The sequence below is a fragment of the Dendrobates tinctorius genome, unplaced genomic scaffold, assembly GCF_039654945.1.
Source record: "Dendrobates tinctorius isolate UK_male_01 unplaced genomic scaffold, ASM3965494v1 ptg000177l, whole genome shotgun sequence".
Lineage (NCBI taxonomy): Eukaryota > Metazoa > Chordata > Amphibia > Anura > Dendrobatidae > Dendrobates > Dendrobates tinctorius.
Window position 1 is genome coordinate 5,774,409 of NW_027361844.1, and position 26,857 is coordinate 5,801,265.

Sequence of the window (26,857 nt, forward strand, 5' to 3'; positions counted from 1 at the left end):
TGACATTAGTCTAATGGATATGGGGGCTTTAGAAACATTCTGCCATAGTGTGATCCGATTCTCTCAGATATGGAGAAGGTGGAGACAAAAATGTGTCCATCTTCTCCGTTTGGTCAGTCCGTGGAAATTGGACTGCACTCAGATTATTGACTAGTTTTACAATTAAACAAATATGTATATTTCAATACCTAAATAAATGTTTATTACCGGTCTGTATTGTCAGGGACAAACTTGCTACATACATCATAAAACTATTACTTTACAGCAGGGCTTTAGACATAGCAATGTGAAATATGTGATAGGAACCCAACATGTAGCCTTGAGTATTCACGAAGGGAAGTTGTGTGAAAAAAGTGATGTGCTGTCTTTTAAATTCCTGTTTAATGAGTATTACTGCCTGAACAAGTTATTACCGGTTCACTGGATTGTTGACTTGTTTAGGCTGAATTACCCTTTAACTCTTTAGCTGAAGGCCATGATTAATTTTCCTATCAATAAGCATATAAATGTATAATGGACACGTTCTTTCAGAGTACAATGTCCAGTGTTACATACCTCCAAATATTCGGTATATAAAGAAGAAGACTCCTATCAGCACAGCCAGGACTGATACAGAAATCAGAGCAATAATTACCGTCATGTCAGGATGCTCCCAGCCTGAGCGAGCTGTGAAAAAGACAAAAATACCTGTTATTCCACACTGTACACAAAGCAGTAAAATCCTCTAGCTCATGTTTGTGCAGATATGAATAGTGTCAAAGCATAGAAAGTCACGGCAGCAAGAAAGCTTATGTAATCCGATTACTGTATTACTCTTCATTTAGTGAGTTCACAATGACACTACGTATCGATACACATATCCCTGCCGGCAGAACGCAGATAGTCCTCAGCTCCGTGCTGCGCCGTATTTGGGAAGGAACAAGTGATGAAAGCTTGCCCTACAAGATTTACTAAAGGGAATAGGTCACTGTCTTTAGCCCCATAACGACCAGAGATATATTCCTTTTACATTTTCATTTTTGCTCCCCTTGTTCCCAGAGCCATAACTTTTTTATATTTCCATCAATATGGCCATGTGAGGGCTTGTTTTTTTGCAGGACGAGTTGTACTTTTGAACGACATCATTGGTTTTACCGTGTCGCGTAATGGAAAACGGGAAACAAAATTCCAAGTTGAAAGTGCAATCCCACACTTGTTTTTTTGGTTTGGCTTTTTTTTTACTAGGTTCAGTAAATGCTAAAACTGACCTGCCATTATGGTTCTCCAGACCACTACGAGGTCATAGACACCAAGCATGTCTAGGATCTTTTTTTATCTAAATGGTGAAAAAAAATTCCAAACTTGTTTTAAAAAAAAAAAAAACTGCACCATTTCCTGATACTTTAGGTGGAGAAGGAGGACACGCCGCTCTTGTGATCTGGACCCCGCCGATTTAGGTGAATAATGTGTTTGTGTGGTCCTTTTCCCCTTTGGTAATAGTCCAGTTACGGGTAATCGGTATGTGCACAGTAGTCACTTTAGAAGATTTAATTGTCTCTAGGTAATTTTGTTATATTTTGCACATTAGTGGTATTAACCCTTTATATATATATGGCTATCACCTGTGAAAATGCTGCAGGTTTTGTTCCCATAGGTGTATGTGCACAGCAGTCACTTTAAAAGATTTAATTGTCTCTAGGTAATTTTGCTCTATTTGCACATTAGCTTTATTAACCCTTTATACATATGGCAATCATCCTGAAAATGCTGCAGTCTTTTGGTCACATTGTTTATTTGCACATTGTTTATTTATGATTGATTTATATAAAAACATTTTTTTACAAGCCGTATTATAATGGTTTTGGACTATTACAATAATTGTGAATTGGATGTTCTTACCCTAATGTGGAATTAGACACATAGTGTCATTTTTTGTCCAGTATTTTTATTTTTTATTTTTGTCAGCATCTTATCCTTCTACTGGGTTATTTTGTTGTTTTATCAAATTTTTTTTTTTAATTTAATAAATAAAATATATATTTTAATTATTTTTTTTCTGGATCTCTTTATCGGCAACTATGTGATGTAAGTCCGTTTTTGGTTGGTTTATGCTATTGAAGTGCCAGTATATAATAGTTTTTTGGACTAAATTGTGTATATTTATTTTCTGATACTCGTAGCATCTCCATTTTTCATGATCTTGGGTTGGGTGAGGGCTTATTTTCTGCGTGCCGAGCTGTCGATTTTATTGGTACCATTTTGGTCCAGATACGATCTTTTGATTGCCCATTATTGCAATTTAATGCAATTTTGTGGCGACGAAAAAAAGTAATTTGGGCGTTTTGACTTTTTTTCTAGCTATGCTGTTTAACGATTAGATTAATCCTTTTTTTATTGATAGATCAGGTGATTCTGAACGCGGTGATACCAAATATGTGTATGCGTGATTTTTTTTTTGTTTTATTTAGAATTGGGTGAAAGGGGGGTGATTTGAACTTTTATTTTTTTATATTTTTATTTTTTTTTTTACTTTTGGCATGCTTTAATAGTCTCTATGTGACACTATTAGCTGCCATAACCTGATCGGCTCTAATACATAGAGGCGATGATCAGATCATCTGTATGTAGCAGAATTGCTGACTTGCTATATGAGCACCAACCACCAGGCGGCGCTCATAGCAATCAGGCACTGACAACCATAGAGGTCTCCGAGAGACCTCTGGCTGTCATGCCAATCCATCGGTGACCTGCGATCACAAGATGGTGTCACCAGTGGGTGGATTTCCAGCACGATTGCCAGAAGCACATGTTAAATGCCGCTGTCAGAGTTTGACATAGGCATTTAACAGGTTAATAGCCGCGGGTGGATCGTGATTTCACCTGTGGCTGTTCAAAACAGCTGACATGTGCCGGGAAAGATGTGGGCTCACCACCGGAGCCCACATCAAAGGGAGAGACAACAATATCGGCATAAATTTATGCCCGATGTCGGAAAGGGGTTAATTCTCTGAGAGCAGCATGATGTTGAGACAGAGACCTTGATTACAGTGATGTATCACTTACTGGGATGCTTGCTGAAATTTTGATGAAATCATTTTCTCTGCCGCAAATCTGCCAGTTCTCTAACGGCTGAGCACTGTATAATCCTGCCCACACCTCTGATTAGCAGCTGCATGTGTACACTGTGCATAGGCAAAAATCTGCCAATCAGTGGTGGGGGCGGGGTTATGCAGAGCCCATGATTATGGAAGACTACATGGCAGGAGGTTTACTAGTCCTCTAGTGATAATCTCCTGATGATAAAACTGATTTTATCAAGACTACACTAAGCAGCCCAGTAAGTGACACATTGTTGGAATCAGAGTCTCTGTCTCTACATTATGCTGCTCTCAGATTAGGTGACAAAAAACATGGTGACAGATTCCCTTTAAACCAGAATCTACTCTTATAAATTACACCGAAATACATCTGTAATTAAACTGTACAACGTATTTGGCAGATATGTCCAATGTTGTATATATGTACACAATACATATATACAGTTGATATATGATACTTGTGATTCATAGAGACAAAACTGACTCCCAGAAGAAGCAGCCATATGGCTCAAAGCAGCCAGGACAGACTGTGTCCCCAAGGTATAAGGGTATGTGCACACTAGGGTGACCAGATCTCATATGGGGGGGAAAAAATGTCAGAATCTTGTTCGTCTGGACCCCACAAAACGATTCCCCTCTCCAGATATTGAGAGAGCCAAAATTTGAGCTCGATCAAACGACGTTAACCCGTGCCGCTCGTCGCTCAAAGTTTGAAAAAATCCAAATTGCGGTATTTTAAGATTTAGGTATTTTGCATAGTCTGTTAGACTATAAAGAATGTGACAACAACATTGCAGAAATAGCCCTGACCAAATTTTCGAACCATTTGTGGTATTTGAATGCAGAGTTGGTGGGATTATCGTTTTTTGATCCCACCATTACAGACAATGAAAAGTTGTTAATGGCTAATAAATTGCTCAGTAGCACAGATGAACCATCAGAGCACGCTAACCTACATGAGTTGATAATTTTACATAGTTATCTAATCTATTCTAGAGCTTTTGTTAAAGTAGTTTTTGAAACGTCAGAATATAATGCTCGGCATTTGCTTACAACTTGCAGGACATATTGCTTTTGTTCTTCATCTTTTGTCAGAAGGTCGTTAAAGTCGGTTACTTCCTACCTCTTTTAATTTTTCTTTCCTAACTTTTGGATTTACAACCCTAGCGTGCTCTGATGGTTCATCTGTGCTACTGAGCAATTTATTAGCCATTAACAACTTTTCATTGTCTGTAATGGTGGGATCAAAAAACGATAATCCCACCAACTCTGCATTCAAATACCACAAATGGTTCGAAAATTTGGTCAGGGCTATTTCTGCAATGTTGTTGTCACATTCTTTATAGTCTAACAGACTCAATATCTCAATATCTGGAAAGGGGAATCGTTTTGTGGGGTCCAGACGGACAAAATTCCGACATCGATTTTTTGCGGTCACCCTAGTGCACACGTAAGCATTTTCTTTTGCGTTTTTTAAGCAACACAATAAAACGTTTAAAAGAAGCATCCCATTCATTTGAATGAATTCTGCACTTTTTATGCATATTGATGCGTTTTTTTCCGCGAAAAAAGCGCATCGCGGTAAAAAACGTAGCATGCTCATTAATTTCGCGGAAAAATCCGCATTTCTAGCTATTTTCTATGAGACTGGGGACGCTCCGGAGAAAAACGCATAAAAAACGTGCGTTTTCTGGGAAGGGGTCCGGTTGTCAGTCAGGAATTTTCTGCATACGTGGGCACAAAGCCATAGGCCGGGGTCACACTGGCGAGGAATACGGCGGAGTGAGAGGCGCTAAAAGCACGCATTAGACACGGACCAATGATTCTCTATGGGGTCCCTCGCACCAGCCGTATATTTCTCATCCGTATTCTACGGTCCGTGCCAATCGCAGCATGCTGCGATTGTCAGTGTACTACGCCCGTAGTATGCCAATGAAAGTCTATGGGTGCGCAAAAAATACGGATTACACACGGACCACACATGTGACTTGTGAGAAATACGCACCAGGTGTCTTTTAGCAAAGCCGGCAATTCAGTGCACTATACAGTAAACTCACACTGACAGGTTTAATAAAGAAATGAAAGAATAGATATAGACACATAGAATACACACACACACACATATATATATATATGCATTCTATGTGTCTATATCTATTCTTTCATTTCTTTATTGAAACTGTCATAGGGCTCCATTATATGTCCATTTTGCAAGCCGGCGAGAAAATCTCACCATACGGATGCCATGCGGATTACATACGGATGCTTACATGCGCAAAATACGCGACCACACCTTGATTACGGATGACATACGGAGCACTGTTTAGGGGTCTGTCATCCGTATTACGCATGTAAAATACTGACCGTATTTTGCGCAGGTTAGTGTGACTCCAGCCTTAGAGTCACCAGCCCTGCAGCCCTTTTTACCACCCATGATACAGAAATTTACATCCCAAGAAGAAGGCAGTGCTGCAAACATCAACGTGACCCACAGCCATTGGTGGCGTAAACCACTATGACCGATTTCATCAGCCAGAGCATTATGGATGAGCAGTGAAGTATTTTCCAAAATTTTGGTCCCAAAAACTGCACTGTTTGTGGATTTTTACAGCTCCAAATGAATGTGCAATGTGAGCGAGCAGTAAATCAGTATGCAGTAAGCGCTCCTCAGTGTCGACAATGACTTTAAATCTATTTTACCCTATAGACATGGTGCAGTTTGGTTGTGCACAGCCATAATCCTACAGTGCCAAATTGGTGATTCCTGCAACATGCCCTGAGCCTGTAGTGGAGAATATATTGGGAACAATAACATTATTTCATAGTTATTTACTTAAAAGAAATCACAAAGCCAAAGTGTTCCTGGCTCCAGACTGTTTGGCTTTTCCCATTTCCAGGGGCCCCAAATAATAACACAAAGAAGTCAGTCAGGAAGGAAATGTGAGAATGAGGATATTAGTGTGATATTATTGCCAATCTGACATTGAAAAGCTACACTCTAACACGGCACAATCAGTAAAAGTCTTATAAATAAATAAATCTGCAGTAAACAGACATTCTTGACTTATTTTCCTCTGTCAAGTGTAAATTATGTGCAGCTTCTAAATGATGCTCTGTTTGTGGGTGACAACCATCACAGCACCCATTGGGAATGGCCTCCAATTAGGTGAAATAATATAACATCAGCCTTTTTCCTCACGTGCCGGTATAAAGCGGAGCACCATGTGTCGGGGCTCGCTACAAAGTGCACGTCCTGTTCATGTATTTGTCAATAACAGAACACAATGACAGAATGAAAAGTGTTGGAAATCTGAATTAAAAGCTCCTTAAAGTTTTAGCAACACAATTGTAAGCGGTGCAGGGCAAGGAGAAAAAAAGGCCTGGATGCATAAAAACATTCTTTTTTTGCCAAAGTGTCTTTATCACATAGAAATCATGGTGTTCCCAACAGTGAAATCATACAAAAAGTATGTTACAGAAACCACGGAATGTTTTACAATGGTGACCTATGTGCCGTCCTCCTATCCTTGTGCATTGAGAATTTTAGAAATCTGTAATGATTGTACTTTCTCAAAGTGATATAATGTCAATTTCTTCATTCAGTGTTTGGTAGGGGCACATCCACATCGTTACATTTCTGTGTTTTATACACAGATTTCCTGCCAAAACATAGAGCAGATCCTATCAGAGCATAATCGGAAAGCTGCTGTCCATTTCCTGAGAAATCTCCCTGAGTTTCCTAAATAATGCAGTATGGCTGGAATGTTTCAGTATCTGGACTGCCCCCTGCTGGTGGAATTCTTATATGATTCTTTTTGGCAGAAAGTAGTTGCAAATCTTTAAAGGGAATCTATCAGGAGGATTTCAATCCCCAAACTATTTATAATGACATGTAGTTCTTTCACCGACAAGTTCACCAATATCTTCACATGGCCAAACCATTTCTCCATTAGTGAAAAATCAGAGTTTGAATTGCTATGCAAATGAAGCCGAAGGACTATGGTAGATCTGAAGCCTCTGTCACACCATTTCTATTCACCCACCAGAACCACCTTCTCTTTCTTGACTGACAGCCTCTATGCTGTATGACTTCAACAAAGGAGCTGTCAGGCATGCAGGAAGAGGCAGTGCTGAGTGGGAAATAGAGATGGAGTCACAGAGGCTTCACATCTACAACCTCATTTGCATAGCAATTTAAATGCACATTTCTCATAATGGTGGAACGGACTGGTCATGTAAAGGTATTGCTGGATCATGGGGCATTTTGGCGGCCATTCTATTCACAGTAATGCTTGTCCAGACAGAGACATATTTGTATGTATTAAGTCCTAGCAATTGAGGAGGGGGATGCAGGGGATTTGTGCAGACACAGCATGATTAGTGAGGGGACTGTACAATTTGTCTCGGGATCAATAAAGTGTATCATAGTGCAGACACACAATGAAGAGTGGGGGATTAGTGCGGACACAGGATGAGGATTTGACGGGACTTGTGTGAACACAGTATGAGGAGTGGGGGGGTTGTGCGGACACATTATAAAAAGCAGGGAGATTGGTGCTGATACACTATAAGGAGTAGGGGGATTAGTGGGAAGACAGTATGAGGGTATTAGTTTGGAAAGTGGGAGGAAACCGGAGTACCCAGAGGAAACCAACACAAACACGGGGAGATCATACAAACTCCTTGCAGATGTTGTCCTTGGTGGGATTTGAACCCAGGACCCCAGTGCTGCAAGGCTGCAGTGCTAACCACTGAGCCACCCCTATGAAGAGTGGTGGGGTTTGTACGGACACAGTATAAGGAGTAGCAGATAGATACAAACACTCTATGATGAGTAGAGGGATTAGTGCGGACCTAGTATGAGCAGAGAGGGGGGATTGGTGTGGACAAAGTATGAGGATCAAGGGAGGGATTGGTGTGGACATAGTATGAGTGATTGGGGGTTGCTATGGACACAGAATGAGTAGCCAGAGGGAAATTGGTGTGAACTCTGCTTGAGGAGGAGGGGTGGGGGGGATTAGTGCACACACAGTATGGAAAGTTAGGGGTGGAAGTGGTGTGAACACAGTAAGAGGTACAAGGTGGAGAAGTGGTCGCGGACACAGTTTGAGACATGGGGGGATTGATGCGCAAACACAGTAGGAGGAGGGGGTGGGGAATTAGTGTAAATACAGTATGGGGTGTGAGTGGGACCTATTGCAGAGGCACAATGGCAGTATGGGGAGCGAGGGGGACCTGTGAGGAGACAGTATAGCGTGTAATATGTGAGTAAACAGTATGAAGAGTGGGTGGAATAGGTGCGGAATCAATATGGGGAGTGGGAATGTATGAGGAGACAGTACAAAGAGTGAGGGTGGAAATGTGTGAGGAGACAGTATGAAGAGAGAGAGGGTAAATGTGTGAAGAGACTATTGGGAGAATAGACAAGACATGAGGTAAGTGCAAGGTATCTTCATTAAGATCTTCAGGATCACATTCAGTGCAAACATGAAAACAAGCAAAACGTGCAAGGTGCATGCGTGTGCACGCCAAGGTCCATAGCATAGTACGTGCCAGGTGGCACACCTAGGTACAGGTAAAGACACAATGGACTCCGGACCGCTGGCAACAATCGACATGATCAAGGCATCAGGCTGCAGACATCAGCTCCGGACATTAGGCCGCAGTCATCCATCTTACGATCTCTGGCAGCGATCGGCAGGTTCCGGGCATCCGGCAGGCAAACTAGGGTTCAGGCAAGGAGGCACGTCAGATATCCAGGCATGGTGCGTGTTAGGGAACACGCCAAGGTCCAAGGCTAGGTGCGTGTGTAGGAGACACGCCAGGGTTCAATGCTAGGTGCAAGGCAAGGTTCGTGTGTATGGGACACGCAAGGGTTCAAGGCTAGGTGCAAGGCAAGGTGCATGTGTAGGGGACACGCCAGGGTTCACAAAACGAGACCGGGTGCGTGTGTAGAGACACGCCAAGGCACAAGGTAACAAAGCAGAGTCCTGCGCGTGCAAAGAGACAAGCCAGGGTCAGGCGAGGCAGAGTCCTGCGCGTGCAGAGAGGCACGCCAGGGTCAGGCGAGGCAGAGTCCTGCGCGTGCAGAGAGGCACGCCAGGGTCAGGGTTCCAGGACAGGGTTAGGGCCTGTGCATGCAAGAGGGCACGACAGGGGACATGGCAAAGCCTGCGCGCACTTTTAAAGAAGCATGGGGAGGTATTCCATGGGCAGGCGAGGACCTGCGCGTGCTATAGAAAGCACGTAAAGCACAGTGCAGAAACAGCATGAGGTGCAAGGGAGCACAGAGGGCACGGCTGGGGCACTGGCTAGCTGATCAGGCTGCGGCACTGACAGACGGACAAGACTCCAGCGAACCCGACTGAGGCATGGCAGGGGACACAGTTGACACTGACCGACGAGCACGGCTGAGGCAAAAGCAGGTGGGCATGGCTAGGGCGGGCACGGCTGAGGCACAAACAGGAGACTAGGAAGGTCAGGCGCATGCAAAGGGCACACGAAGAAACAGAGCAAGGGAAGACAAGACGAGAAACAAGACAGAGCTTAGGCAGTGTACGGAACCAGGGACGGAAGCATAGGCAGAAACACGGAATCAGGTCAGAGCAAGAACAGAGCTAGCAGCGGAGCGTAGGCTGAAGCCCAGAGCCAGGCCAAGGGAGAACCTTGGGACTAGCCTAGAAACGTGCAAGAGAGCATCATAGGAAAGAGTCTAGCAGCGGAGCGTAGGCCGAAGCCCAGAGCCGGGCCAAGGCAGAGCCTTGGGACTAGACATGGAAAAGAGCACAAAAGGAAAGAAAGGGATGGTGCGTGTGCCAGGGAGCACTACAGAGCACCATAGGAGAGGGCGAGGCAGAGCAAGCAAAGACTGAGACCAAAGGGAGGAACAAGGCAGAGCAAGGCAAAGTACGAAACAAGGCATAGCGAAAACAGGCAAGGCAGAGAATAACAGAAGGACTACAAGTCCAAGCAGGACAAGGACGAACATGGCACAACGGACAAACATAAGACAAGGCACGGGACAAGAGACGGAGTACGAGCACGGAGCGTGTGCAGAGACGCACGACAGGGCAAAGTGCAAGGGCACAGAATAGAGGGAGCACCCCACAGACCATGCAGGGACAATACACAATACTCAGGCCCTGAGCATAGGAAGGGGCGGTCTAATAAAGGGCATAGCTCCTCCTCAGGACCAGGGGAGAACTTCCTAGTTCAGATGCTCCAGGATCACAGAGCGCAGTCACATGATCAGGGTTTCAGACATGACAAGATGATCACAGAACCAGACAGTGCAGGAACCTAGGAAGGACACATGATCAGGGATTCTAGACATGACGAGATGATTGCAGAACCAGACAGTGCAGGATCTTAGGAAACGTCACATGATCAAGGTTTTAGACATGACGAGAAGATCACAGAAGGCAAACCAGAAACGTTGGCATCTTGCAGCTCAGCAGACATGAGGTGAGTGTGCACACTGCTCTAGGGAACAAGCAGGATAGCAGACATGAGATGCGCGTGCACACCGCTCCAGGGTCATGAGGCAAAACAGACATGGCGGACATAACAGACATGGCGAGCATGACAAAGGGGCACTATAAGGGGGGACACCACAGTGTGAGAGGACAGTGTGAAGAGTTGTCCAATTTTATGATTAAAGTCAACAGTCACTGTATGCAACTGCAGACGTCCAAATCCTTACAGTGAATGGATTGAACACTGTCAGGATTCTCTAGTGGTGGTGAGAGCAAGAGGTCATGCACCGCAAGTATGCAAGTTGCATATATGCAGTCACGTGCCAACTAGACATGCGTGGCCTCACTCAATACAAGTGAATTGAGCAAGGCTAGACACGTCTAGTTGGTATGTGGCTGAAAGTATGTAAATCGTATACTTTCACTCACATAACTAGTCTTGCTTCCGGCACGAGAGCATCTTGATAGTGTGCGGTGTGCTAGATGTGACTGCAGATTTCTCAATGCTCACCTAGAGAAACTGAGACTTTCATAAAAAACCTGGATAAGCCCATTTAAATATAATGTTAAGCACTGTAGCATGCCCAATCCTAACAACATGTAATATACTCACTGTCAAGACTCAGCTCTACTTGCTGGTTCCAGCAGTCACCACATAACCACTCATATGTGATTTTCGTACTTACAGTCATGTGACAACTAGCTTCTCTTACTACTTCTCTCAGTGAAGCAGGGGCTGTAGTAATTCACTGAACATGAGAGATTCAGGAAAAGCAGCTTGTCGGCATATAAGTGGTCACAGGACAACTACTGAAACAGAATGAGGGAGGAAGCATCAAACTGAATTCTTTCTGTGGGTGCTAGAAAACCTAGATACACTTCTGGGTCATCCCTACTGAATGCCAGGACTATGAGATTAACAACAATGTCTCATGCCATGTAGTCCTGCTTTGTGTAACCCCGCCCCCATCACCAATTAGCGATTTTCTGACAATGGACAGTGTACACAGGAAGCTGCCAATCAGTGGTCTGGGCGGGGTTATACAGGGCTCAGCATTCAGAGAACTGCTAGATCTGCAGCAGAGGAAAAAGTGATTTTATTAAAACTGCATCAAGCAGCCCAATAAGTGCCACATCGGAATCAGGGTCTGTGTCCCTCCCTGCATCATGCTGCTCTCAGATCACATTGCAAAAACCAAATCACAAATTATAAATTTCCTTTAAGATTTCCAGTTTAAGATTTAGGCAGCAGTTGCCCAGTCTCCTTCATACACACTTACACCCAGTTTTACTGCATATGTTCTCAATAAGGAAAGAAGAGTAAGATGCTGTTGGACAATTCTGGCAGTGAATTTTCTCCAAGAAAACAAAATAATGAGAGTTGGGAGGCCTCATCACTCATTAGATGATAAGCTTGACATCAGCACATTTGGCCAACTTATGGGGGGTTAAGTGGCCCATATCAGACCTACACAATGGGATATATACCACATATTCAACGTCATAGGTGCCAAATCGACATTTAACTTTTGATTCAGGGAACAGGAGCTTCACCCTGCCCCTCAACAATAGTCCGCACATCTACTTTAATCTCCTTTGCCTAAACTTACCCATAACTTGAAATGGAATTGTTTTGGAATCTATTTCTTAGAATACAAAATGTAGCCTTGAACAACCACAAGTAGATAGTGCTTCACAAAATATACTGTCCTTGGAGCTGATGAGAACGTACAATACAAGAGAAGTAATACATTCCATGAAATTGGTGTAGTAGTGTGTTTTATACCGTGTTTTACACTGTGACTCACTCTTAAGAATATATCAGTTCCCCTACAGCTATGATAAGGAAGCAATAACCGGTTCAATATCAGGACAATACCGTCCCAAATTATGTGCAATCAAGTATACTAAAAGACTCGTATTTCTACCAGTCTACCTCCGACATGCAGGAAAACGAGACCTGCTTTCATTTCTTTTTTTCCTTAAACACATCAGCCTATCTACAGTATGTGACAAAGAAAGTTATTGGATATGTTTGAATTCCATAAAAAAGGTTTTTGACAAGTCTTCTCCATCCATCCACTTCAGCTTTCGCTACGTCAAAAATGTTAATGGAAAAATTGAAATGGGACTTGTAATATTGACAGGTCTGTCCTTTTGGGGTTGATAAGGTTATAATATCCGGTCACTACAAGCAATCAATTGTGGCTGAGACTGTGTCTAGAAGGCTGTGTTCACATTAGGTACACTAAGCATATGCGTATGGCTCCCATCGTATAGCTGTAATCAAAATTATTCACCTAGGTGTTTTAGCATTTAGCAACATTTACAAACTTTCTGCTGATAAACTAATTAAACAAGAACAATTTAAATATCTCAGCACACCTAATATAATAATCGATTTATCTAAATTCTACACAAAATGGCACTTGTAATGAGTACTGCAGTCTCAGAAATATTCACCTCTTCAAGACAAGAGTATTTAGTACTGAGTAGAGTATCTCTGGCTGTTATGACCTGCTGCTTATGTATAGGCAGACACCAGATTCTGATGAATCTTAGCTCAGTCTTCATGGGCAATGGCCTCCAGTTCACTTAATATTCTTGGGTTGTCAAGATAATTTTCAAAAAGTGAAAAGAAGAGGTCACTGCCTTATCCAAACAAGGAACAGGATACAAAAAGATACAAAAGTATTGCATGCTCCTAGAGACACAGATGGAATCAGAGTTCACAAGTTCAAAGTTAAAAAGAACCTTGACTACACTACATGGACATGGAAGAAAAAAGATATCACTGGCTGCCACCAGATCCCCGAAAAGGCAGGTGCAAAGCCATCAAGTGACTGCAAGTTTTGGTGGCACTGAGGTTTCAGTTTGTACAGTAAGGTGCATACTAAAGATAGAAGGTCTCTATCCCTGAACTCAAAGATGTATTCCCCTACTCACCCAAAAGCAATAGAAAGGTTGAATTCAAGATTCTCAGAACCATATAAACTAGTTCAAGAACTTTGGGGATTCTGTTCTTTAAAGCAAACAAAACTGGAATTTTTCAGGTCCATGGATCAGCAGTATATCTGATGGAAGATGAATTAAGCAACTGCTGAAAAGATCACCATGCCTAATGTGATGCATGGGGGTGGCCCAGTGATGCTCTGAGGCTGCTTTGTTTTTTGTGGCACTGGAATCCTGCAGCATGTGGAGGAGAAGATGAATTCAATCACATATCAGAAAAGTCTAAAAGAATACATCATGTCTTCTGTCCTGAAACTGAAGCTTTGTCATCATTGGACCATCTAACAGGACAATGATCAGAAGCATAGCTCAAAAGTCCACCAAGGTTTGGTTTCAGGATACACTCACACTAGCATATAACATGGCCGAGTGCTATGTGATGTTTTATTGGAGAGCACTCAGACCAGTGTTATACTCTGGGGCAGTGCAGATCTGTGATTATTTTCTCATGCAGTTTCAGTATGAGAAAACATTTGCAGCATGCTGCAAGTGTATCCGATAATTGCAGCCATATAAGTTGTGTGAAACATCGGACTGCACTCGGACGTCATCTGATTGCATCCCGATGTACGGGCACAGCCACAATGAAGAAGATGGAGAAATTAGGTTCTCCATCTTCTCTGCACCTGTGCTGCAATTCTTGCACATTTGAGAATCATATCACAGTACGATGACACGATGGGGCCGGGCATATCCCAAAAGAGTGTCATTTAGGTATGTTTGTCTGGTGTAAGTCAGTAAGACTTGTACTTAAAAGTGTAATTCCTAATTTTTCAGGATAACAGGAACACACACAAATAATTACACCTAATACTGAGTTCACACGTGCTCCGTGCCAATCATGTCTGTCTGTGTCCTTGGAATAGGTTGTCAATAAGTAATCAGATTGGAGACGGTCCAACTCCGGGCACCTGGCTTACGAACGTGGTCTTGGTTTGTTGGTGAGCACCACTTCTTCCCCGTAACTTTAGTGGCGTACATTCAGTAATGATTGTCCCTAGGGCTGAGTTGCATAGAGCAGCAGCACAAAGCATAGCAGCTGTAAAATATCCTCCCAGCACTGTGCCTGGTAATCAGTAAAATGAACCTGAAAGGGGTTGTCCACTACTTATATGTTGCTGACCTATCCTTACGATAAGTCTTCAGTATAGGATTGGTGGTTGTCCGGCACTAGGCACCCTCACGATCACCTGCAGTGATTGGTCGTAGACGGTGTACGGTGTAATAGAATACCACAACTCTGTACATAGTTTAGTGGCTGCTGCCAGGCACTGCACAGGAGCACCCACTGAACAGAGTAGGGGCCAATCTGCAGTACCTGGTAGCAGCCACTAAGCGGTGTATGGAGCTGCGGTGTTCTGCTCTGTTCACTGTTTACATCCAGCCGCAGCCAGAAGTGAGAACAGCTGATCTGTGCCGGTATCAGGTCTTATACTGATGACCTATCGTATGAATAGGTCATGAATATTAAAGTAGTGGACAAACCCCTTTAATCAGCTGTTCAGTGATCTGATATTGATAGTCTATAGTATAACTGCATGTATCTGCTATATACATAATGTATACTCAGAATGAAGTAAGCTATCTATAGCCTTGCTGCTTAGGAAAGAGAACTTTGCCAGCTTGAATGCATTCAAACCTAATAACAATAGTGATTTTTTTTCTAGATATATTTTGAAAACCAAAAAGCGTGAATCCTTGACACAGAAAGCACTGGGTGTGGGCTAAAATATCACATTTTCAGTAACAATTAGGTATGTGCATATATTAATTTACAGGGAGGTGAATAAATGGGTTATTTATGGGTGATGGGTGATCAAGAATAATGGGTGATCAAGAATAGTGCAACGCTGGAGTATTTACAGCCAAGATAACAATGCTGGGATACACTGCATGCATTAAAAACACGTCAATGTCCCTTTAACTTTTTGTTTTTGGCACGCTACGTGGGACTGCCCTTTAAATAGAACTGAGAGCGGATTCTATTCCGGATGCAGACACGGAGTCCACTTTGTCTGGACGCGTCCCAGCACCACAGCCCTTCTTTGGAATGAAGAGAGGGCTGCAATTGTCTGATTCCTCTACAGCCAACACAGGATGGATGTCTGGGCACGACTGGCATTCAGGACGTTCATTACAGCTGGATGTACATGATGGGAATATATAGATTAAGTGGGACGCCAGACATGTGCATCTCTGCTATGAGGTCGCTATTATTCTTCAAAATCATGTCAAATAGTAGTGTAAATGCTTACACCCAGAGAGACATCTAGAGCACGTTAATGTGAATGTCTGTCTGTCCCCGTGTACGTTTTATATCTGACAATCATTTCCCCTTCATTGAAGATGGGGAACATCGTATTACTCAATATTAAAGTGTTCATTTACTATTTCCTATACATTACCTTTCAAAAACAGCAATTTCCGACACACTGCTATCTGGCAAAAATTCCCATGATTGTAAAACAACAAGTTAGTATCATCTGATGTTATGAAATAGAGACTGGAGAACACAGGCCTTGATATGGCAGCAATCTGCTATAGTGAATCTGCTTTCTACTATATATTTTCTTTTTGTTAGGAATATCCTTATCACATTGCTATTGCTGTTTTATATCAGGTTGTGCATTTTACTTAGAAAACACATGGAACACTGTAGGAATGCGATATTACCCCTAATATGTCTGACAACCATCTGGCTGCTATTCCCAAAAAGCCGTCTCACATCTATCTTCAACTGCTGCTTTAAAAGGAGTTTTCCAGCCTTAGGCCGGGGTCACACTAACAGACGCAAAATACGGTCCGTAGTTTACATGCGTAATACGGATGAATGGCCCCTAAACAGTGCTCCATATGTCATCCGTAAGCAAGGTGTGGTCGCGTATTCTGCGCATGTCAGCATCCGTATGTAATCCGCATGGCATCCGTATGGCGAGATTTTCTCGCAGGCTTGCAAAATGGACATATAATGGAGCCCTATGACAGGGTTTCTAACAGAAACCAAAGAATAGATATAGACACATAGAATGCATATATATATATATACTGTGTATATATATATATATATATATATATATATACACACACATGTCATTGTGACAAACATATATATATATTTATATTTCACAGAGATCTTCATAGCAGAATAGCCGCTAATTAAATTGCCGGCTTCTATCAAATCCTTCCTCAACCCGACATGAAATGACACATGGTTTACATTCAGTAAACCATTTCATTTCATGTTTTTTTTTATTATGTCCCTGACTAATTATTAGATGCGGGTTTGTGTGCAAAATTTGGGAGTTGTAGTTGTTATATTAAGGGGTTAATTCGTTTTTAAAAAATGCGTGGGCTTCCCATTGCCCTGTAGCGGTGGCGAATGGGTTAATCTAACAAAGGGTTAATGTCACCTTACAATCGAATTGTGACATTAACCCTTTGTTAGATTAACCCACTCGCCACCAATATAGGGCAATGGGAAGCCCAAGCATTTTTTAACAAAGAATTAACCCCTTAAAATAACAACTACAACTCCCAAATTTTGCACACAAACCACATCTAATTATTAGTCAAGGACATATAAAAAAAACATGAAATGAAATGGTTTACTGAATGTAAACCATGTGTCATTTCATGTCGGGTTGGGGAATGATTTGATAGAAGCCGGCAATTTAATTAGCGGCTATTCTGCTATGAGGAACTCTGTGAAATATAAATATATATATATGTTTGTCACAAATGACATGTGTGTATATATATATATATATATATATATATATATATATATATATATTCTATGTGTCTATATCTATTCTTTTCTTTCTTTATTAAACCTGTCAGTGTGAGTTTACTGTATAGCGCACTGAATTGCCGGCTTTTGTAAAAGACACCGGGTGCGTATTTCTCGCAAGTCACATGTGTGGTCCGTGTGTAATCCGTATTTTTTGCGCACCCATAGACTTGCATTGGCATATTACGGGCGTAGTACGCTGACAATCGCAGCTTGCTGCGATTGGCACGGACCGTAGAATACGCCCGAGAATTATACGGCTGTTGGGAGCTGACCCATAGAGAATCATTTGTCCGTGTGTAATGCGCGCTTGTAACGCCTCTCACTCGTCCGTATTCCTCGCCAGTGTGACCCCGGCCTTAGTGTGCAAGTCTGCAGTCACCGTATGTGACTGCAGACTTGTGAATCCTCACACCGCGCTTGCTGTGTGCTACGAAGACTCTACTGCTTTGGAGGTGGAAATGGCCCCCTGCAGCAGCACAGGTTGCACCAATGATATGTCTGACCCTGGAGCATTACATATGTCACAAGTCTACTATTATTATGCTGACTGCGTATCATAAAAGGAAGACCTTCTGGATATCATCCCATGGTCGTGCTATGAGTTTGCACAAGGGGGTTTTCAGAGTAGTTTGTTAATCCATTATTCTTCAGAGTCCAGGAGTGGCCGCATTATTTATCCCATCCTGACATTTACTGTCCTGTCCGTAATGATGATGATCCCAATTTAATTTCCTATACCAATGACAACATTCACCCAATATGTCAGTTTATTTAAGAAATAATTGTCCAATAACTATCTTTGGCTGCTCTTTCCTCCCCAGACATGATAACAGATGCCCTTTTCTGAAATATCTCATATTTGTGGTTTTCCTGACCATATGGCTTGACAAGTCTGTGAAACACAGCAAATGGGGTTATTTCTCGGTGCTCAGCACATTAAATGAATGGGGGGATCCAATTTCTACAGTGACTAAATATCGCTTTACACTCACAAGCTGATTCATAATAGACCAGCATTCGCCCTACTGTTTCTAGACAGACATAGCAGAGTTGAACTAGTGATCCGGCACAAGCCAGTAAACCACACAAGTTATATGTGGTTTTTATAGGACTTAATTAGATTTGGCTTCTTATGGGTTAAAAAGCAGGATAGGAAAAAAAAAAGTGTTTTCCTTGTTCTGGATGATTTCCAGTGTAGTCTGTCTGTTTCCATAGACTGTGGCTTTTCAAATAAATTCCTGAGCTTTGTGCTTAAAAGACAAACCTCTTTTATCTGTCATCGTTCCTATCAGAGGAGAGCCTTCATGCAGATGAGAAATAGAAATGTGATGCAGCAGACCGTGGAGAGGGACAGATAGCAACGCGCAGAAAACCGGATTTTATCAAATACTAGCTGAAGAGCCCGGTGCTGCCCAGGCATAGCTACTAACTATGGTTAGTTATAGCAAATTATAATGATTATATCTTTATATATAAAGCTGAGTGTAGAGCCCCGCCCACTCCGCATAGCCACATTCACTATAATATCCCACATCATCCCGTCAGCAAGAGCTACCGGACTACTACCCCTAGTTATCCCACATCTTCCCGTCAGCCAGAGCCACCGGACTACTAATATCCCACATCATCCCGTCACAGCTACCGGACTACTACCCCTAATATCCCACATCATCCCGTCACAGCTACCGGACTACTACCCCTAATATCCCACATCATCCCATCAGCCAGAGCCACCGGACTACTACCGCTAATATCCCACATCATCCCGTCAGAGCCACCGGACTACTACCCCTAATATCCCACATCATCCCGTCAGCCAGAGCCACCGGACTACTACCCCTAGTTATCCCACATCGTCCCGTCAGCCAGAGCCACCGGACTACTAATATCCCACATCATCCCATCAAAGCTACCGGACTACTACCCCTAATATCCCACATCATCCCGTCAAAGCTACCGGACTACTACCCCTAATATCCCACATCATTCCGTCAGCCAGAGCCACCGGACTACTAATATCCCACATCATCCCGTCAAAGCTACCGGACTACTACCCCTAATATCCCACATCATCCCGTCAAAGCTACCGGACTACTACCCCTAATATCCCACATCATCCCGTCAAAGCTACCGGACTACTACCCCTAATATCCCACATCATCCCGTCAGCCAGAGCCACCGGACTACTACCCCTAATATCCCACATCATCCCATCAGCCAGAGCCACCGGACTACTCCCCCTAATATCCCACATCATCCCATCAGCCAGAGCCACCGCTCTACTACCCCTAATATCCCACATCATCCCGTCAGCCAGAGCCACCGGACTACTAATATCCCACATCATCCTGTCAAAGCTACCGGACTACTACCCCTAATATCCCACATCATCCCGTCAAAGCCATAGGTAGTAACCCCTAATATCAGACATCATCCTGTCAGCCAGAGCCACCGGACTACTCCCCCTAATATCCCACATCATCCCACCAGCCAGAGCCATCGGACTACTGCCCCTAATATCCCACATCATCCCGTCAGCCAGAGGCACCGGACTACTCCCCCTAATATCCCACATCATCCCGTCAGCCTGGCGTCAGAACCAGAGCGCTGAGTGGATTTGCCCTGAGTTAAATACCAATGATCCCTTTAATAGAAGCCTTGGGTGAGAATCAGAGCACTGAGGGATTTACCCTAACTTCCATACCGGGGATCCCTTTAAGAGGGGCCTGGAGTCAGTACCAAAGCGCAGAGTGGAATTGCCCTAACTTCCATACCAATGATCCCTTTAAGAGGTCCTGGGGTCGGAACCACAGAGCTGAGTGGAACAGTCCTAAGTTCCATACTGGGAATCCCTTTAAGAGAGGCCTGGGGTCAAAACCAAAGCGCTGGATGGATTTTCTCTGACTTCCATACCAATGATCCCTTTAATAGAGGCCTGGGGTCAGTACCAGAGCATTTGAAAGCAATTGCCCTGACTTCCAAACGGTGGATCCCTTTAAGAGGGGCCTGGGGTCAGAACCAGAACACTGAGTGGAATTGCCCTAACTTCCATACCAGGGATCCCTTTAAGAAAGGCCTGGCGTCAGTACCAAAATGCAGAGTTGATTTGCCCTAAGTTCCATACCAATGATCCCTTTAAGAGACCCTGGGGTCAGAACCACAGAGCTGAGTGGAACGGTCCTAACTTCCATACCAATGATCCCTTTAATAGAGGCCTGGGGTCAGAATCAGAGCGCTAAGGGATTTGCCCTAACGTCCATACAGGAGATCCCTTTAAGAGGGAAGATGTGCGCAGATTGTTCGTTTGGCCGGAGTGGGCGGAGCTGGGTGGAGCTAGAGCGTAGCTGCAGCGCACGTGATTAGGCGGCCTGCAGGGGCGTGGCCTAGCGCGGTCTGCCGGAGTGGGCGGAGCTTGCCGGAGTTGGCGAAGCTAGAGCGTAGCTGCAGCGCGTGTTATTGGGCGGCCTGCGAGGGGCATGGCCTAGCGCTGTAGTAGGTCGCAGTAGAAGCCGGGGACTAAATTTAGGCCGGGAAGCTGCAGGGGAAAGGGGGGATAGCGCAGTTGGCAACAGGGAGCGCCGACTGAGCCGAGACAGGGCTGGGAGGGTGCCGGCACTATTCGGCCCCTGTCCTGAAGACTCTTCCTCACAGCCCCGCTCTCCATGCACTGTCCTGCTGTATCCATCCTCAGCCCTGCTCTCCAACCGCGTCCCACTCTGCTGCTTCGTGATTGGTTGGTGTCCCACTCTGCTGCTTCGTGATTGGTTGGTGATACACACACACACATTCAGATTTATATATATAGATCTGCAGAAAATAAAGGAAATATTTGTGTAAAGGAATGAACATGTATTTTGCTAGTAAACAGGAAGCAAGATGGATATTTCCTCATTTGAATCAAGTATGTTTTGTTTTTTTTTGCATATAGTTGAATCTTTGGCTGGACCTTGTGGCTACGCTTTTTGAAATCTTTTTGGAATTTGCTTCTCAATATACGTCTAATTGCAATTATGATTCCCATAATGGGGTTGTCTCAGTTAAAAAAAACAAACACTTTTACTATGCAGAAAAGATTATCTATGTCCGGCTGCCGAAAACACCTGACAATAGCAGGAAGACACAGATGGCAACAAGATGGCTGGAGATGTCCTTACCACACTGGCTGCTCAGGGTAATGTGCTATCCATGGTGCCTGTACTGTCCAGCCATCCTCCTCTGAGCTTAGAACTATTACTAGGACGTATGCGCAATATTGTGATTCCATTGTACAGTATTGTCCTCTGCTGCCATCTGCTGGCCATTGTCTGTTCTCCTGTATTGCTGTTGTAATCTCCCATCATGCCTCTCTCTGTGACTCCACAATCCACAGGACCACCTCCAAAGACCTGCAGCATCATCTTGCAGCAGATGGCGTCACTGTGCATCGGTCAACAATACAGCGCACTTTGCACAAGGAGAAGCTGCATGGGAGAGTGATGCGAAAGAAGCCGTTTCTGCAAGCACGCCACAAACAGAGTCGCCTGAGGTATGCAAAAGCACATTTGGACAAGCCAGTTACATTTTGGAAGAAGGTCCTGTGAACTGATTAAACAAAGATTGAGTTGTTTGGTCATACAAAAAGGCGTTATGCATGCGCTGTATTGTTGACCGATGCACAGTGGCACCATCTGCAGCAAGATGATGCTGCAGGTCTTTGGAGGTGGTCTGTGGATTGTCCTTGACTGTTCTCACCATTCTTCTTCTCTGCCTTTCTGATATTTTTCTTGGCCTGCCACTTCTGGGCTTAACAAGAACTGCACCTGTGTTCTTCCATTTCCTTACTATGTTCCTCACAGTGGAAACTGACAGGTTAAATCTCTGAGACAACTTTTTGTATCCTTCCCCTGAAAAGCTTTGTTGAATAATCTTTGTTTTCAGATCATTTGAGAGTTGTTTTGAGGAGCCCATGATGCCACTCTTCATAGGAGAATCAAATAGGAGAACTACTTGCAAGTGGCCACTTTAAATACCTTTTCTCATGAGTTGATACACCTGGCTATGAAGTTCAAAGCTCAATGAGGTTACAAAACCAATTTAGTGCTTCAGGAAGTCAGTAAAAAGTATTTAGGAGTGTTCAAATCAAGAAAATGATAAGGGTGCCCATACTTTTGCACCGGTCAAATTTTGTTTAAATGCAGATTGCACATTTTCTGTTAGTACAATAAACCTCATTTGAATCCAGAAATATAACTGAGTCCATCAGTTATTACATATATGAAACTGAAATACCTGTTGCAAAAACCAAAATTATTATAAAGAAAAAAGGTTAACATTAATAGGGGTGCCCAAACTTTTACATATGACTGTAGCTAAGTGAATTATCAGACTGGAGGCCGTGTATTAATCATGGGCTGAACAGATCTCATTCGGATGTAATTAGAGAGGCACATGCAATGATGCTGCAGAGGGATGGCTTCTATCAGTCCATTAATACATCTGGCGTTCAGATCATTAATGGTGCCAGTTATGGGCATGTGCTTAATTGGGCTACAAGACCCTGATCAGATTACTCATTTATGAGCAAGAGAAAAAAAAGCTAAGGTGTAAAGATCAAAGTCAAAGAAAAAGCTTGATATCAGCCCTTGAAATGGAATTTACTATTTGTTTCAGCCTAGAACTACAACCTGTTGGGTCTGGTGGATGCGTTACTCACGATTAAACAAATGTAGGACTATATCCACTATTACAGGTAGTTGCTATTTTGACCCCGAACTGGCTGTTCAGCTGTCATGTGGGTGATTCATAAACTAACAGCTGAAGTATGCTGCAGATTTATAAGCCAGGGTCTTTCCCTGAAATCTGCAGCTTATTTTACTGCGACAAGTAGATGAGATTCTGAGATCCCGCTCACATTACTGTACTGCAATCGGTCACAGCTTTCTGATGCGGACTCTGCATCCAAAACTCTCTGCCTGATCCTTTGTGCAGTCCCCTCTTCTGTTAGTCTCCAGCTCATCTGTCTTTATTCTATTCTAGCTCTTTAGAAGATAAAAGGAGAAAAGAGAAAATTAGATTTTTTAAAATATAGGAACCTGGGCCAAGGCCAAAGACTGAATCAGCGCCTGCCAGATGTAAAGAACGACCAGAACTGAATATAAGCTGCCTAATGGAGTCTGGAGACTTGGTTACTAGCTCTATGCGGTCGCCTTAAAGTCCCTCGAGTATATAAAAATCTCACGTGTCTGTGATGGCACACTTCCATGTCTTTGAGATAGTTGTTTTTTTTTATCCATTTTTAATATATCTACAACGTCACATGAAACTCATAGTACTGTACACTCCTTTCTTAGTTTTTACTTGCTTGTATGTGCGTTTTTAAAAGGATTGTTCTCTACTTGGACAAACCTTCTGAATCCCTATGTTTTCCCCCAGTAAAATAATTACATTTCACCATTTTGGTCACTATTTCACATCAGTATTTGTAAGCCAAAACCAGGAGTGGGTGAATAATACAGAGATAATAATACTTTTCCATTGATTGCTCCACTCCTGGTTTTGGCTTGCACATACTGATGTGAGATACTTATGCTGCCATGTGAACGTAGCTTTATACTCACCTCTGCTGCTGGTGCTGTTCCAGCCTTGTCAATACTGTCTCTCCCAGCACCACATAACATTGCTATGTCACACAATCCCTGCAGTCAATCAGCGCTGGCTTCACTCTCCTCCCCTATGTCTGTAATTGACATCCGGAGAAAGTGAGAATGCAGCTGCTGTCTTGCTTCCTCCAGATGTCTTGATTTGTCTGAAGTAGGGGACAGTGAAGTCAACACTGATTGGCCGCAGTGATCACGTGACATAATAGTGTCATGCAATCCCCAGGAGAGACAGCACTGCAGCTATTAACCCACTAAATGTCGTTGTCAATCTCTGACAGTGGCAATAAGAGCACGATAGCATGGGAACGTGTAATTCTATGCGTCCATTGACCGCTCCATGCTGTCATCTCGGGGTAGGTAAAATTGCAGCATGAGGTCTGATGACAATCTCTGTGTCTGTCATCAATGAGCTCCACTGAATCCCAACCTGTGGCTGGGTATTAAAAGAGACCATGATTTTTACTATACACATTGCTGTACATAGTACAAGCGATCAGACAGAAACTAACAAATACACTAAAATGTAAAAAAAAAAAAGTGAAAGAAATCAAAAACACATGTTAATCACTTTCCTTTTCCCCATTAAAAATAAAGGTATAAAAAAAAAAGAAAATACTTATATATTGCTTCACCCCTTCCATAAAAGTTTGATATATAAAAATATAAAAATTAAAAAGGTTGTCCACTACTTTAGTATTGATGACCAATCCTTGGGATAGAAAAAAGACAGCTGACAGCACATCAGACAAACATCAGGATGCACGTTCCAAGTCCATAGATCCAATTGGCCACAAAATACTCCAAAATAAATAGAAGAGGAACAGCATCCAATCCAGGTGAATAAATAGAAAAAACTTTATACGGGCATGATATGATGTTTCGACCAGTGTTGGTCTTTATCAAGTATACAACATAGAGCAAATGGCAGCCTTATATAGTGTGGATACAACATGCACCAATCACCAATAAGGTACTGCCCACCAACATACAATACAAATAGCATGTAATAATGTAAAAGTGTTCACATAATCAATACACTGATATTCAGAAGTTCACAAATTATCAGTAATAAACATAAAATCAATAAAATATCGCAAAAAGAAATGCATTTTTATGATAAAGTCCACTCTCCTATATACGGTAATTCAGCCAATCCCCATAATGCATAATAGTAGTCATAGCAACCCTCCACTAATCACCTCATGCGGCTCAAATCCACTACATGTACAGTATGTCTTTCTCAGCCAATAGATATAAGCAAAAGTGTTGGCTCCTAATATTTAATATTGCCTCCACACTCCTCTGCTGACATGGATATGGTTAGTGGGAGCTTCCTTCCGTCTGTAGTCTGCGGGCTGGTGGTGCGCGTGCGCTGTGTTTAGTGCTGGGAGGATGGTCACGTGACTTAGTCATATGACCGCTCTCCGGCACTGGCCGACGCACCTGTGCACTCAAGCATTTGCACGCTGACTGTGTATTACCGCTACTAATCTACGTTCCAGGTCATCAAGGAAAGTGTGAGTACACTGGATAGGCCGTTTGAGCCTACACTTTAGGCACCATCACTTTTGCTTATATCTATTGGCTGAGAATGACATACATGTGCTGGATTTAAGCCACATGAGGTGATTAGTGGAGGGTTACTATGACTACTATTATGCATTATGGGGATTGGCTAAATTACACTGCTCAAAAAAATAAAGGGAACACTTAAACAACAGAATATAACTCCAAGTAAATCAAACTGTCCACTTAGGAAGCAACACTGATTGACAATCAATTTCACATGCTGTTGTGCAAATGGAATAGACCACAGATGGAAATTATTGGCAATTATCAAGACACCCTCTATAAAGGAGTGGTTCTGCAGGTGGGGACCACAGACCACATCTCAGTACCAATGCTTTCTGGCTGATGTTTTGGTCACTTTTGAATGTTGATTGTGCTTTCACACTCGTGGTAGCATGAGATGGACTCTATAACCCACACAAGTGGCTCAGGTAGTGCAGCTCATCCAGGATGGCACATCAATGCGAGCTGTGGCAAGGTTTGCTGTGTCTGTCAGCATAGTGTCCAGAGGCTGGAGGCACTACCAGGAGACAGGCCAGTACACCAGGAGACGTGGAGGGGGGCCGTAGGAGGGCAACAACTTAGCAGCAGGACCGCTATCTCAGCCTTTGTGCAAGGAGGAACAGGAGGAGCACTGCCAGAGCCCTGCAAAATGACCTCCAGCAGGCCACAAATGTGCATGTGTCTGCACAAACGGTTATAAACTGACTCCATGAGGATGGTCTGAGTATACTTGATAAAGACCAACACTGGTTGAAACGTCGTATCATGGCGGAATAAAGTTTTTTCTATTTTTTCACCTGGATTGGATGATGCTCCTCTTCTTTTTATTTTGGACTATCCTTGGGATAGGTCATCAATGTCTCATCGGTCAGAGTACGACATCCCGACTAATTAGCTGTTATCGGTGCCGGCGGCCGCTGGTCGGATATACTCACTTGCGGATCTGGCCGCCTTCTGATATAGGCTGCCGCAGGGTACTACACATCCATCTCCTATTGGTTTGAATAGTAGGCAGATGTGTCAGCTGCTGACAGTGATAGCAGCGGATCAGAGGGGTGCCGGGTGTTGGACCCTGACCGATCAATGATAAAGTAGTGGACAACCTCTTTAACCATGCCGATAGGTAAGCTCCATAAGGAGTAAAATAAACTGAAACTGCAAAATTGTGCTTTTTTATTTAATAATATGTAGTCTTGTCCCTAAAATAATTTTTTTTTTACAAATTTCCTATAATTTTTTTTCTACCACCAGAATAATGAAAAAAATGGAAGAGTTCAATGTTTCTGTAAT

At 43.1% G+C, this 26,857-nt stretch overlaps 1 protein-coding gene across 1 annotated transcript in view; it reads right to left on the reverse strand.

Moving 5' to 3' along the window:
- Positions 1–26,857, reverse strand: part of BMPR2 (bone morphogenetic protein receptor type 2) — a 286,915-nt gene that overhangs the window by 84,561 nt on the left and 175,497 nt on the right. The window contains exon 4 of the mRNA XM_073551510.1: positions 556–666. Within this exon, the coding sequence (XP_073407611.1) occupies positions 556–666 (111 nt within the window). The remainder of the gene's footprint in view (positions 1–555; positions 667–26,857) is intronic.